This window comes from Onychostruthus taczanowskii, unplaced genomic scaffold, assembly GCF_017590055.1.
Source record: "Onychostruthus taczanowskii isolate IOZ18803 unplaced genomic scaffold, ASM1759005v1 scaffold32, whole genome shotgun sequence".
Taxonomy (NCBI): Eukaryota; Metazoa; Chordata; class Aves; order Passeriformes; family Passeridae; genus Onychostruthus; species Onychostruthus taczanowskii.
This window is the reverse complement of record NW_024500572.1, coordinates 523,380-537,575: the sequence shown is the minus strand read 5'-3', so window position 1 is coordinate 537,575 and position 14,196 is coordinate 523,380. Positions and strand designations below refer to the sequence as shown.

Below are 14,196 nucleotides of genomic sequence, written 5' to 3'. Positions count from 1 at the left end.
AGAGTCAAACACATAGAGAAATTCAGATTAGTGCTGGTTTTCTTGACCACCTTGTTGTGAACCTTGTTGCTTTTCTTTATGAGGTTTAAATAAAGTTGTTGCTGTAGTCCTCGCCCGCTTGGGCCTGTTCTGTGTGTTTTGTACTTCACTGCTGGGCTTTGGGCACACGTGGGACAGTGGCTGGAGTAGCTTTGCAACCCTTTTTTACCTCTGGCAAGCTGCTGCAGCTACAGGAGCCTTTCTTTATTCTGCAGTAAACTTCAGCAGCCGTGGACAGCTCTGAAAAAAGGCTGACACCACAAGCCAGCAGCTGACACAGTGGATTTATGAAACATACTGCACTCTACAAAATATCAAATGATTTATTTATATAAAATATAATACACAACGCTTGTACACATGCACACACCCACACAGTACTTTACCACAAATGTAGGCCAGTTATTTTCTTTAATTAAATGTTATAATCTAGCACACAGTATTTTACAGTCATTTACATTATCTGAAGACACAATGGGGAAGCTTTGATCATTCATTTATAAACCTTCCGTAAATTACAAAAAGAAAGGCAGTCTGAAAAGTATGTATAAACAGTAAAAACAATTTACAAATGGACAAGAATTACAAAATAGTAACAGCCAATGACTGCCATCGGTGTGTAGGGTTGTTTTTTGTGGTATGCCAATGTTGCAGTTGGGGTTTGATTGGAGCCTGCTGCAGCCTGGCAGGGGCTGTGCTGTGGCACTGTCCTCTGGAGGGACCTGAGCCTGTCTGGCAGCAGCAGCATGGAAATGCCTTCAACCTAGGGCTGGCCCTCCACGGAAAAGAAACTGGGGGAACAGAGAGGTTCTGGTGTGCAGTTGGCTTTCCCCAGCAGCTTAGAGCAGGGAAGCAGGAGCCCCAAACTGGAGGGCTGAAATGGGCTGAGGTTCTGAGTTACTGACACTGCCTGGCTCCGGGGCAGGGAGAATGGCAAAGCAGTGCAAGGGTTTGCTTTCTGCTGGGGCAGCAAACACTGGAAAGCGCTCAGCACTGCACTTGCACGCTCCCAGGAGTCCATCGGGGCTGGGGCAGGAGCAGGGTTCCTCGTGGTGGAGGGAGGATGGAGACAGCTGAACACACAGTACATACAAAGGACACGCTGCATGTTTATTAGACAGTACAAATCATTGTGCATTAATAAGGCAAAACATCAAGGCTGATTCAACTAGGAGTTTCAAGACCATTTCTGTTCATGACTGGATACAGGGGGGTGATCTCTCTGAACCAGCAAACAGTGAAGAGAGTTTTCTCCCCCCAGTCATGGTTAAAGGAGACTAAAGGCTGAGATTTTTCAGTGGAGTTGCAGGTGTTGAGATGACTTCAAATAAAACCATGTTCTTCTGGTCTTAATCTCATAACTTTTTTTTTTTTTCTTTTTTTTTAACTTTTAAAAACGTTTTTGCAACAACAAATCCATTTCCCTCTTTCTCTTGCTGTTTTGATTAAGCAATTGGCATGATTCTATTGATGTCAGAGTTAAAAATGCAACGGTCTGGTAAAGTACTGCATAGTCATGAAAGCCCTAGTTTTGACTTTTTAAAAAAAAAAAAAAAGTACACAGACTGGAAGCTTTACAAGTTGTCCAGGAGCACATGACTCATTTCACTGCACCAAGCTTTTTCAGCAGTTTCTTGCCTTTGGAAAGCAGCCCCTTTTTCTTTTTCGAGGCCACGTCCCTGCCTCGCGCGGGGCTACCAGAGCCCAGCAGGGGTGCCGGAGGTGACCCGGGCTGGAGGTGCACTGTGGGGGAAGCTGCTCGCCGGGCTGTACCTGTATTCTCGGGAGGAACCTAGTAGGTACATTGTTATCATTTATTCAATCTTTGAACGCCTCAAAGCCCTCAGCAGCAAGAAACTTGGTAACATCCCTTGTCCCATTACCCACTTAAACAAAAGGGCTGGTTTCTTTCTTCTCTCTGGCTTAAAACACTGCCTGGGCTTATGGAGAATACATCAATTTAGAGAAAAAAAAATGTATAGAAATCAAAACCCCACCAATAAAGCCCAGTTTTGGTTATGCCCTTTTAAAGGAAATGTTGGATATGCTTGCTTTGCCAGAATTCTGGCCACAAAAGCCACAAAACTGGCTTTGGTTTTTCATTTCAGTACTCTGATAGTACTAAAATGCGAGGGATACTTTCAGCTATAGATTTAAGAAAAATAAACATGTTAATTACTACAGATTAGCAATCTATAGAAGCCAAACTCTTTTCAGAAGAAATTACTTAAAATGCTACATGATCACTTACTTTTTAATGTCCTTTAAATGCCTTTTCTTTAAAATTGGCTAGCAAACTTTATGTACAGATTAGAGAAGATGGCACACTGGCTTAAAAAAAAAAAAAAAAGGAAAAAGAAAAAGCTAAAATGAACCTTAATTGCAATCAAAGAAAGCTTAAAGGCCCTGAGTGCTTGATGCGTATGCTGCAGCTATGAGGTTGTTAGGTGACAGCATTCCTAAATATTTTGAACAGCTTTTTTTTTTTTTCAGTCATCGAAAGCACTTGGATGAAAATGCTAAAATTACATCTACTCAGGCTATCCTAACTACAGTGCCCAGCTGGCACAATGGTTACTATCAATTAAGGTATTTTCACAGTGAATCCATGCTGTGGGGAGGCCTGCTGGCTTGCAGCTCAAGTGAAAACGTCAGCAATTGACTGGCTCGGTGTGCAACAGTGAGTTAAGCAAAGGGGCTTCAAGCCTACTTTGATTTTAAATCAAGGTCTAATTCTAATGAAAAAAACAAAAAAAAACAAACCAAAACCAAACCAAAACAACTTGGTAAAGCACCCCAACGTACACCTGAAGATACCAGATATCGAGTCTAATGCATTCCTTCAGTGAGCTGCATGTTTCAGGTCGAGACTCTATTGCATTGGTAAACCAAACAGTTGCCAATATTGCAAATGTAACTCCCAGGAAAAATCCCAGGGAACTGGACCAAGGGAGGGGCTTTTTTCAGAAGCGTTGAATAGTTGGTCTTAGGCAAACTGGGCTATAATCCATTGTGGAAAACACGTTTTAAGGCAGACAATTTGAGCAGCTGTGTTTGAGTGCAGTGAGTTTCAGAGCCAACTATCCCCTTGTAAACTGCACTGCTGCCTCTGCAAGGGCTGCAGCTGTTGTGCTTTTCTCTTGACTCAGGAGCTTGGAACTTTTACATCCCAGCTTGGCTAGCAATGCAATATGCAGCTTTGTTTGCAGGGTAGTTAGACATCAAACTCTCCTCTCTATGTAAACATAAACATTGAGCTCGGGAAGAAATATGTTCCAAACGCTGCCCTTGCAAAGGGAGGGCTGATGGATTTCAGAGCGTTCCTGATTCAAAGGATTTGGCTCCCAACAAAGGAGAGGACTTGACTAGGTACAGCAAAGGCATGCAGCCTGCTCTTCTGTGGCCAAGGGGTTTGGAGACATATTTCTTTTCTTTTCCCCCACAATTAAGTTTCAAGACTTGCATTAGATAGCCAGGTAGCTTTAATTGAAATCTCTATTGGTATCTTCAGTTGCTCACTTACGTGAAGGCTACATTGCCTTATTAAGGTGTGAAATGAACACTCTTCTTCTGTTTCCAAGCAGATGAGCAAAGAAATAAAAATATATATAAAATATATAATATATAAAAGTATTGCAGTGATGAAACAAAACCAAAAATGAGATACTCTAAACATGATTAATTCTTTCACGGAAGAGAAGTCTCTGAGCAATTAATTGGAAGGGGAAGTTGTAAGGATTAAGAGATGACCACTGTCAGTCCAGCAGCTGCAGTTACAGTTTGTATTTAGAGGAACACTGGTACCAGTCTTTTGTGCACAAGAACCTTTTCAGTAAGAGCAGTTTAGAAGCTTTGGGAAATAACTATCACCAGGAAAGAGCTGCTTAAATTCAGGTCATAAAGGATGGTACTGTAATGGCTGCAATCAACCAGCCAATTTCGTTTCTCCATTTACAAATGTAACCAGCTAGCGAAGGCCAAAGCCACTTTCCCTCACATTTTATTTTATATATTTGAAAGATAACCTTAAATGGGGAAATGAACTGAAAGGTAATGTGGAAAGTGAAGTCAGAATTACACAGGAGACAGGATGAAATGGCAGGGGGAAGCTCAGGTGTTGCTGGGTGGGCAGCTTACCCTTTTGGCCTTGGGTCGCAGGGCCGCGTCGTGCGCGCAGCGCGAGGGCGCCTCGGACAGGAACACTTCCACGTCGTCAGGCACTTCTTCGAGGAAGTTGGAAGGAACCAGCCCCTTCTGCCCATTGAGCTCACCCTGGAGCACAGGCAGGGCTCAGTGAGCGCTTTCACCCCAGCACATTTATTCCCAAGGAGGCAGGGACATGTTTCTGCCTCTTTCAAGAGGAAATTCCCATCTAAGGCCCCTGGGGATGCTGAGAGCTCTGACAATTCCGCATCCCCTCCCCAGGCTGGTGTTTGGTGAGGCTGGGAGCAGTTTGGGGTGAGCCAGCAGACCCAACTTACGTAGTAAAATCCGTCTTCATCGATCTCACCAAAGACAGTGATGATGTCCCCAGTGCAGAACGTCAGCTCGGCCTGCAGGGAAGGAGCAGGGACAGGCAAAGATCAGCCTTTTCTTACCATAGGGAATCCACTCAGATTCATGCTAAGACACTGGTGAAACCAAATTGATCTTTGGGAGACAAACCTCTTGGTTTTCTTTTCTTGGGGTTTTTTCCTCAGCTTGCTAAGCCTGAGGTGCAGAACAGCTCAGGGAGCTGCTCAGGAGCTCTGCACATCACCCAGCTCAGCCCCCGAGGCACAACGCTCCTGCACTGGAGCTGTGCTGGATTCTCTTCAAAAACCTTCACATGGGCAGCTCCTCTCTGACCACCACACAGGGCACTGGGCTCTTTTAATTGTCTGGGGCTCAAATGCAATTAGGGCGGGGCTTTTAAATTATGTTTAATTTCCTGTGGTCAAGGGAGAAAGAACAAACAAAATCTTTGCAATACATCAGCACAATTTGTTTGATTTGTTGGCCAAACTGCTTCGAAACACCATAATTTAGAAAAAGATTCGGTTCAACAGGAAACAGAAAACAACCCAGGCTGTGTTTTAAAGCACCAAGTCCCACATATTTCAAATCTCACTTTCTGCTTCTACAATTCACCAGTTAAAACCAAACCCAAACAACATTTTAAAGGGCGCCTGAGGAAGCTGCCAGGTTCTGTGCCCCCGGGGTGCCCCCAGCCCCACGGGCTCTGCCCCTACCTCCACATCCACGTTGGGGGAGCTCTCCCTGGGGTCGTAGTCATAGAGAGCCACCATCCTCCGGGTGGTCAGCGGCTGCTGCCGGCCCCCGCGCCGGCCCCCGCGCTCTGCTCGGGGAAGAGAGAGGGTTACTGATACAGGTACTGCCACGGGTACTGCCATGGGTACTGCCACGGGTACTGCCATGGGTACTGCCACGGGTACTCGGGTACTGCCACGGGTACTCGGGTACTGCCACGGGTACTGCCACGGGTACTCGGGTACTGCCACGGGTACTCGGGTACTGCCACGGGTACTGCCACAGGTACTGCCACAGGTACTGCCACGGGTACTCGGGTACTGCCACGGGTACTGCCACGGGTACTCGGGTACTGCCATGGGTACTGCCACAGGTACTTGGGTACTGCCATGGGTACTCAGGTAGTGATACAGGTACTGCCATGGGTACTGGGGTACTGCCATGGGTACTGCCACGGGTACTCGGGTACTGCCACGGGTACTGCCACAGGTACTGCCACAGGTTCTCGGGTTCTGCCACGGGTACTGCCACGGGTACTGCCATGAGTACTGCCACGGATACTGCCACGGGTACTCGGGTACTGCCACGGGCACTGCCATGGGTACTGATACAGGTACTGCCATGGGTACTGGGGTACTGCCACAGGTACTGATATGAGTACTGCCACGAGTACTGCCACAGGTACTCGGGTACTGCCACAGGTACTGATACAGGTACTCAGGTATCGATATAGGTACTGCAGGTATGGCTAAAGTTACTGCAGTCACTGCCACAGGCACTGCAGTCACTGCCTCAGGCACTGCAGGTATTGCCTCAGGCACTGCAGTCACTGCAGGTATTGCCACAGGCACTGCAGCACTGCAGTCACTGCCAGAGGCACTGCAGTCACTGCCACGGCACAGCCCTGCAGCTGCTGCTGCTCACGGCCTCCTGCAGCAGAGCGGGAGCAGCGTGGCACTGCCCTGGCACAGGTGACAGCCACACCCTTTCCCACACCCACACAGGTGAGGCTGTGCAGCCACGCACAACCCACAGACAATAATAACAGTCAATAACTGTGCCCTGCCTCTCTCTGGTCTGAGGCACACAACCCCCAGCCCACTGTGCACGCCAGACTCCACAGCTCAGGGACTGTGCTCTGTGCCCAGAAATATTTCAGGACACAAAATCCACTTTTTTTTTCCATTTAAATCAGAAAAGAAAGCAACAAGTGGAGTGGTGAAGCTGCAGGTCCCCGTTTGCAGCCAATGCTATCACCAAGGTTAAATATTGGTTGTATAAAGTCACCCAGACACTGACACAGAATGCATCCCCTGGGACAGTAAATTACTGCAAAATGTAGCTGCATCTGCACAAGAACAAGAGGTAAAGCGGATGCAGCCAGGCTGAGAGAGCCAGGAGTGTGAAGGGAATGTCTGTGCTTCCCCTTACCGATTTTCTCAATTGGAGTGTTCAAAGGAAGGAAACCTTGTTTAAGAAGCTGGTCCATCATCTCTTCATCATCTGCCTGTATCTCAGAGACCATATTGCACGGGATAAGGCCAACTCTTGCACAGGTTTCTCCACGGTAAAACCCATCAGCGTCTTTGTCCCCATAAACCTGATATTCAAAGAACCATCACATTGGTCAAAAAGGTTTTAGCATTCAGGAACTCCAGAGCAGGCTAAGGGGGACTAAAGCACAGATGACAACTGCAGTTTAGATGTGGAATTATAGTTTTGGACCACTCTGACTTAGGTTATAAAACTAGAATTGTATTTGTTTGAATTGTGACTTCAGACACATAAGCAGAATTTGGACTTTCTTTTTGTTGGCAGTGAAAGGGACAAAAAAGTGCATCAAAAGCCATCAGTTTTTCACTGTGCTGAGCCAGATGTTTACTTGATGTTTATGGAATTATTATGGCACTATATTCAAAATCAAACATTTGCAAAATGGTGCCAAAATGTTATTATTTTGATTCAAGTAACTTATACGACCAAAAATGCTTATCTCATACATAATGGACTTAAGCTCTGCTATTGTCTCCTGATTTAATTTAAAAACATGACTTAAGGTATATAAAAAATAGCTGAATTAAATGAATGTTCTTGTAGAGGAAAAGAAACTCTTAACACGTTGTTTTTCTTTGGCATAAACCTTGAAACATGTGAGGTAAGCAAAACACTAAACAAAATATTTAACAGCATGAAGATTGTGAGCTAGGTGCAGACATCTGTGTTAGGGCCCAGCCCAACACAGTGGAAGGCTGTCAGTATTTACCAGTTCTAATTACAATTTAGTCTCTGAAATGGGTAATGTTCAAAGGACTGGGCATTTTTGGGGCTCTGTCCCAGACTGCCCCAAAAGCCCAATTTCCCCTGGGCTGGCACAGCTGCTCCTGCCCCTGTGGTGGTGCCCAGCAGAGCAGCTCCCGGGCTGCAAACAAGCACCAAAGTGTCAGAAAAGGGAACAGGAACAGCCAGTGTGGGGCTTGCATTCATCTGGGGTGTGTGTTAGCTAGGAGAGCTCAGCACCTGCAGCTCTGCCAAAATCCCTCCGCAGCCGCTCTCCCTGCAGGGCTTGGGCCAGGGGACTGGGAGCTCCAGAGGCACAATTCTGGGCTCAACCTGAATCTTTAATAAGGACTGGCCCTGACTGTCTACAGCAACTCCGAGAGCTTTGTGATCATTTCTGAGCCATTAGCACTGGACATTAATTACCAGGCCCAGTGAGATTTGCAGCCTGAAGCTCTGAGGGGGAAGCCCCTGGGCTCTGCCCACACAGGCAGCGTTCTCCAGGGCACAAAGGAGAGCCTGCTGTAAAAGTGCTTTTGTAGAAGTGTCCTGGCTTCCTTTGGTTCCAGATCTCACCTTAATGATCTGTCCCTCCTTAAAGGGCAGCTCCTCCTCTGCAGCATCGGGGTTCGGGGACATCGTCAGCGGGTCGTAGTCAAAAAGTGCAACAAATATTCGAGTAGAAAGATCTTCTGTGCCAGCATCTGTTTCAGATTCCTCGTAAATGTCTGGAGAAAGACGGTCATGACCACCATAGCCATCTGTGAAAGCAAATTCAGAGAAGAACAATTCAGTAATGCAAGTTGGCCTCATCATCCAACTCTCCCACTAACATTTGAAACGTGTTTGGCATTTCAGTGAAAAAACCCCAAACCTCACTGCATGTCCTATAAAGCTTGGTGGGTTTTTTGGGTTTTTTATTAGCAAGTTTCTATTTTAGAGAAAAGCTTCTAAAACCCACACTGGAAGCTGGGCTGATTTCCTGTACCAGACTGACATTTGCACAGCTCACGTAAAAGCCATTTTTGTTAGGTTTGCAAGAGTTTGCCATGAATTAATGAAAAAAGTAGTCCAGAGACTGGCAAGTGAACACAAAACGATGGCTGATGAATGGCAGGGTGCATGGCTGGATGGAGGCCTGGATGGCCACACTGATTTCACTGACCATAAAGTACCTGCCAGCAGATTTGAGCTGAGATCCAACTCTGTCTAAGCTCAAGCAAGCTTAAACACTCTCAGCAGCCACGGAGGGGCAGGAAAAGCTCCCAGCAGCGTCAGTGAGTGCTGACTCTCACCCTGGGAAGCCCAGCAGGCTCCTGCCAGCAGAGCTGCCTGCACCCATTTCACCCCTCTAAACCAGGAGCAGCCTGGCTCCAGACTACAGCCTGCTGTTGGTTTTTAAGGATTTCCTCCCAACTCTGTTGGTTTTTAAGGATTTCCTCCCAACTCTGTTGGTTTTTAAGGATTTCCTCCCAACTCTGTTGGTTTTTAAGGTTTTCCTCCCAGCCCTGAGGCTGCAAAACCAGGAATGCACCGCTCTGTCCAACTAACCAATGGAAGGGACCAGCAGGGGCCGAGACCTTTGTGGCACTGCACTGCCATGGGAGGACCTTCGCCCTGCATGCTCCACCCTGTCAGGCCGTCCTGCAGAGGCTGGGTTACCTAAAAGCTAAAAAACAACGACAGAAAGAACAGGCTTGTCAGTTCCATGCATGGCGACATCGTGGTTACGCGGCTGGACATGAATCGGGTCAATCACAATTGGAAGCATAAGCTCTAAAGGCAACTAAACTTAGCTTTTAACTGAAAGGTTAGCTGAAAAGTGAGTACTGCTGCCTGGCAAACCTGCAAAAGAAAAAAAATGGTTCCTTGGTTTATGGCAGAGCTTTGTAGACCAGCAGTCACACGTCAGAACGAAAAGAAAAGAAAAGAATAACTTCGGAAATATTCTTTTGCCTTTGTTGTTGCGGCTAAGGTGGCGTTTGGGTGTCCTGAAGAGTGGCACGGGCAGGCTGAGAGCTGTGCAGGTGGGGCACACCTGGCAGGGCACACCTGGCAGGGCACACCTGGCAGGGCACACCTGCAGTCCCAGCTCTGGTCCTCGTGTCCCTGGGCACTCCTGGTGGCCCTGGGCACTCCTGGTGGCCCTGGGCACTCCTGGTCCTGGCCTGGCAGGGTCTGCACGGTCAGGGCAGTGCAGGAGGGCTGCAGGCTCCACCTGGCTCAGCTGCCTGGGGCCTGCAGGGGCCGTGGCAGCTCTCCAGAGCTTGTCCTGCTGTCACTGGCATGAGCCCAGCCCGGGCACCACTTCTGCTGGGAGGAGCTGCAGGGGTGATTCCAGCCTGGGCTGGCAGCTCCAGGAGCACAGTGAGCTCTGCTCTCCTGTCAGGATGCAGTGGTGTGCACCCTGGGTGCTGCAGGGCTGGCTCTGCTCTCCTGTCAGGATGCAGTGGTGTGCACCCTGGGTGCTGCAGGGCTGCAGGGCTGCTCTCCTGTCAGGATGCAGTGGTGTGCACCCTGGGTGCTGCAGGGCTGGCCCTGCTCTCCTGTCAGGATGCAGTGGTGTGCAGCCCGGGTGCTGCAGGGCTGCAGGGCTGGCTCTGCTCTCCTGTCAGGATGCAGTGGTGTGCAGCCCGGGTGCTGCAGGGCTGGCCCTGCTCTCCTGTCAGGATGCAGTGGTGTGCACCCTGGGTGCTGCAGGGCTGGCCCTGCTCTCCTGTCAGGATGCAGTGGTGTGCAGCCCGGGTGCTGCAGGCAGGGCTGCAGGGCTGGCTCTGCTCTCTGGGGATGCATCCTGACAGCTGGAGGCTCCTCTGGACATTACTGGGCAGAAATGCAAAGAGGCAAGGCGCTGCAGAGCATCCCTGGCAGGTGGGGAGGGGCCCTGGGCTCCCCCTGGAAGCAGCTCTGTGCCTGCATTCTCTGCAGAGATGCAGTCTGCAACTTCAAAGGCAAGAAGAGATGGTCTAACAAGGACGGCAGCGTGGTGACAGCGCAGAGATAAGGCAGAAAATGAAAATGATGAAGCTGTGACTCCACAAATCTGGGTCACCGTCACACTGGGGGAGAATCTTGGTTCTTGTCTTGAGATGTTCCATGATAAAGAGCATATCCTGAAAATTCTGGGAATGAGATGAATAAAAACAACATGATGAAATGAATTCCTTGACAATAATAAAAAAAAAAAATAAAAACATGGATGAGACATTTCTCCAGTTAAAAATGCAGCTTTTCTTTTTTTTTTTTTTTTTTTTTTTTAGAGCAACATTCAGATGGGCAAAATAAAGAAAAGCAATCTTTTGGAAAAATTATAGTTCAGCTAACCCTTAATTAAAATTTAGATTCAGTTGTCCTTTAATAAAAGCAGCCATTATTGTAATTTGTTTGGGGGGAAAATCATTGCAAAGCAAATTAATCTGATTTCAGCATGACACTAAAGAGGACCATAAATGAAAATGCAGAGTAATAAACCAAAATGAATGGGGAAGAAAAAAAAAAAAAAATGGGGGGGAAAATGTAGCAGATGGGTCCAAAGGACGGACTTTAAAAATCAACTTGGGAAAAAAAAAAAGAAAAAAGAACAAAAAAATAAAGAAACGAAAGAAAACAGACTGATTTGGCAAGCAGATGTTAGAAGGAAGATAGTTCACACACCAGAGAGTCTTCTGCATCTCTGTGGGGTGGCTTTGCAAGGACAGCAGCTGCCCTAGGGCCAGCTGGCTGAGGGTGGCTCTTCCAGCCCCCCTGCCCCTCTGGGGCTCTGCGGCCCCCGCTGCCCTGGGCCCCCCCGGCCGGGGCTGCCAGCTCCCCGAAATCCTCCTCGATGCTGCTCTGCCTGGTCAGGGTCCTCCTGCGGGCCAGCAGCGGCCGGGAGCCCCTCCGGCAGGGACAGGGCTCGGGGTCCCGCGGGGCTCTGACAGCGCGCCGGGGCTGCTCTTCATCACTGCCCCTCTGGGGTCTGACAGCGTGCCGGGACTCCTCTTCATCACTGCCCCTCTGGGGTCTGACAGCGCGCCGGGGCTCCTCTTCATCAGTGCCACTCCTGTGTCTGAAACCGTGCCGGGACTCCTCTTCATCAGTGCCTCTTTGGGCTCTGACACCGAACCGGGGCTGCTCTTCATCACTGCCCCACTGGGCTCTGACAGTGTGCCGGGACTGCTCTTCATCACTGCCCCAGTGGGGTCTGAAACCGTGCTGGGGCTGCTCTTCATCACTGCCCCACTGGGCTCTGACAGTGTGCCGGATCTCCTCTTCCTCACTGCCACTCCTGTGTCTGACACCGAACCGGGACTCCTCTTCATCACTGCCCCACTGGGGTCCGACACCGAACCTGGACCACTCTTCATCTCTGCCCCTTTGGGCTCTGCCACCACGCCAGGGCTGCTCTTCATCGCTGCCCCTTTGGGGTCTGACACCGAACCTGCACTGCTCTTCCTCGCTGCCCCTCTGGGGTGTGAAACTGTGCCAGGGCTGCTCTTCATCGCTGCCCCAGGGCCCCCAGCCGTGCCGGGGCTGCTCCTCCTCCTCGCTGCCGCAGTCCAGCCCGCTGTCGGGGCTGCGGGACAGGGGCTGCCTGCCTCTGCCTCTGCATCCTCGCTCGTCCAGCTCCTGCAGCCCCGGCCTGGCCGTGCCCGGGTACCGGGGGCTGTGCTGCTGCTCCCGACGGCCGGGCCTGCGAGCCCTGGGGCCTCTAGCTATTCTGGGGTTCTTTTTATAGGGCATACCTAAACCCTGCTTGTACAGCACTTCAGAGTATTCACCGTCCTCTTCAGCCACTTCTGGAATACTGAAAAGCCTTTTACTGTGGTGTGTCTGCTGGGGAAAGCCAGGCTGTTCCAAAAAAGGGGCTTCAGTGGTCTTATTCTTATCGAACTCCTTAAGATTATGTAATGTTAAAAACCAGACAGGGAACAAAGAGTGTGTGACAAAAATAAAATGGGAGGGAAAAGGGAGAAAAGAAAAATAAAGACAGAATTAGTCTTAGAGCAATGGCAAACACAAGACATGCAGCTTATATCATGAAAAGGATGTCATGCTTTGAATGAGGATCTGTGAAAAATAAAGACGTGATTAAGAAGTTGCTGGGTGCCAGGTACAACATGAGAGGTCAGTACAAACAACTGAGTGATGCTCTTAACCAGAATAAACTCATGCATCTGAACGGAGTGATGGAGGCCACAGACAGGTTCCAGCATGGTGGGTGAGAATGGCACTAAAACTCCTTCCTTGCCAAACTGCCACCTGATTTTCTCATATCTGAGAACGACAGCTCTGCCCTAGCGAGCTCGCTTGCTTTGCATCTCTTAAGGCTGCCTACAGAAGTAGCAAATATCTTCAGTGTCCTGTCAGAGGAGAGCTACTCCAAGCCATCATTGAAGGAGTTCTGGTTTTCTAAACAGCCTGCACCATTTTCAAAGCTTGGCTCGCAGGGAAAAGCCCCCTGGGACACAGGCTGCCCTCTGATGCCACTTGGTCTGCACTGCCATCAAACCCCATCCTGATCTTGTACCTGCTTCACAAAACCAGTGCCTGAACAGCAGCCTATGAGCAGACATAAAAGTCTGTTTGTGCCAGAAGCAGGTCAAAACTATCCCAGCCTGGGTAAAGCAAGATTCTGGACATGCAGATACATGGGCAATTTTCTTATTCCATTTCCACAAAGCACTGACAAAGAACCCTGGGAGAGCCTTGGCTGGGCTCTGGGAGAGGGAAGGGAGCACAGGGCAGGAGGTGCTGGCTCTGACTGCCAGGATTATGGGTTCTGCATCAGAGATCATCTCTCCTTGTGCCTAATGCCCGGATCAGGGGCATCTCTGGGCTCAGGAGCACCCAGAAATAACGACAGATCCTCTTGCAGATGTCAGCACCATCTCTCTCTGAGCAGTCTAAACTTAGCTGCCATTTTAATCTTGTCCCCTTCCAGGCAGAGGGAACTTTACAAGTTACTTTAGACTGTTTCACCTATTTTCCTCTGTTTCCAAAATGTGTATAACACCTGAGAAACTTGAGATAAAGCGCCACAGAAGTGGAAAAAAGAGCACAAGCATGAACTACACCAAGAGAAGTCTGCAAACCTTCGCAGGTCAAAAACCATTTCCTACACCAGTTAAGGCTCTGGAACTTTCTCAATATGAACACTGGTAATACTAATTTAAATCCAAGAAGCAAATACACCTTCTGATGCACAAAGAACAAGAACAGTCCAGGGATTATTCTTTTTGCCAGGGGAAGGGGATACAATGAGCACACAGAAGGATTTTGGTTTCAACCTTTGTGCTGGTGCAGTAATACAAACACTGGTAATTTCTTCTTTTGAAAAGGGACCTGTCTCACTGCAGACAGTATCAGGATAAAAGGACTGAATTTACAGCACGTGAAAGCAGCCATAAGAATGGTCAGAATTCTTGTATGCATGACAAAATAGTACTGATTTTAGTTAAATAGCAATCTGCTGAAGAACCAGTTAACCTGGGGGTTTGTGCTTCCTAAGAAAACCCAGTTTGTGTGACTACTACACACGTAAAGAAGCAAATACAATTCACATGTACAAATATAATATGGCAAATATATATTCAGTATTGGGTGTGTTTGGTGTTCTGCATATGCTTGAGTTGTTGCACTGAAGTTTCT

General features: G+C 48.5%; 1 protein-coding gene across 4 annotated transcripts in view; it reads right to left on the bottom strand.

The window, feature by feature from the left end:
* Positions 1–400: 400 nt before the first annotated feature.
* RIMBP2 (RIMS binding protein 2) overlaps positions 401–14,196 on the bottom strand; it is a 91,219-nt gene continuing 77,423 nt past the window's right edge. For 2 of the 4 annotated variants that reach the window (XM_041410303.1, XM_041410304.1), the window contains 7 exons: positions 9,118–9,235; positions 8,143–8,327; positions 6,721–6,889; positions 5,271–5,377; positions 4,521–4,592; positions 4,177–4,311; positions 401–1,831 (listed from right to left, as the gene is read on the bottom strand). In XM_041410303.1, the coding sequence (XP_041266237.1) occupies positions 1,640–1,831; positions 4,177–4,311; positions 4,521–4,592; positions 5,271–5,377; positions 6,721–6,889; positions 8,143–8,327; positions 9,118–9,235 (978 nt within the window). In that variant the 3' untranslated portion in view covers positions 401–1,639. Of the gene's footprint in view, positions 1,832–2,397; positions 3,610–4,176; positions 4,312–4,520; positions 4,593–5,270; positions 5,378–6,720; positions 6,890–8,142; positions 8,328–9,117; positions 9,236–14,196 lie in introns of those variants that run through there. The other 2 variants (XM_041410306.1, XM_041410305.1) reach the window with 2 other exon arrangements.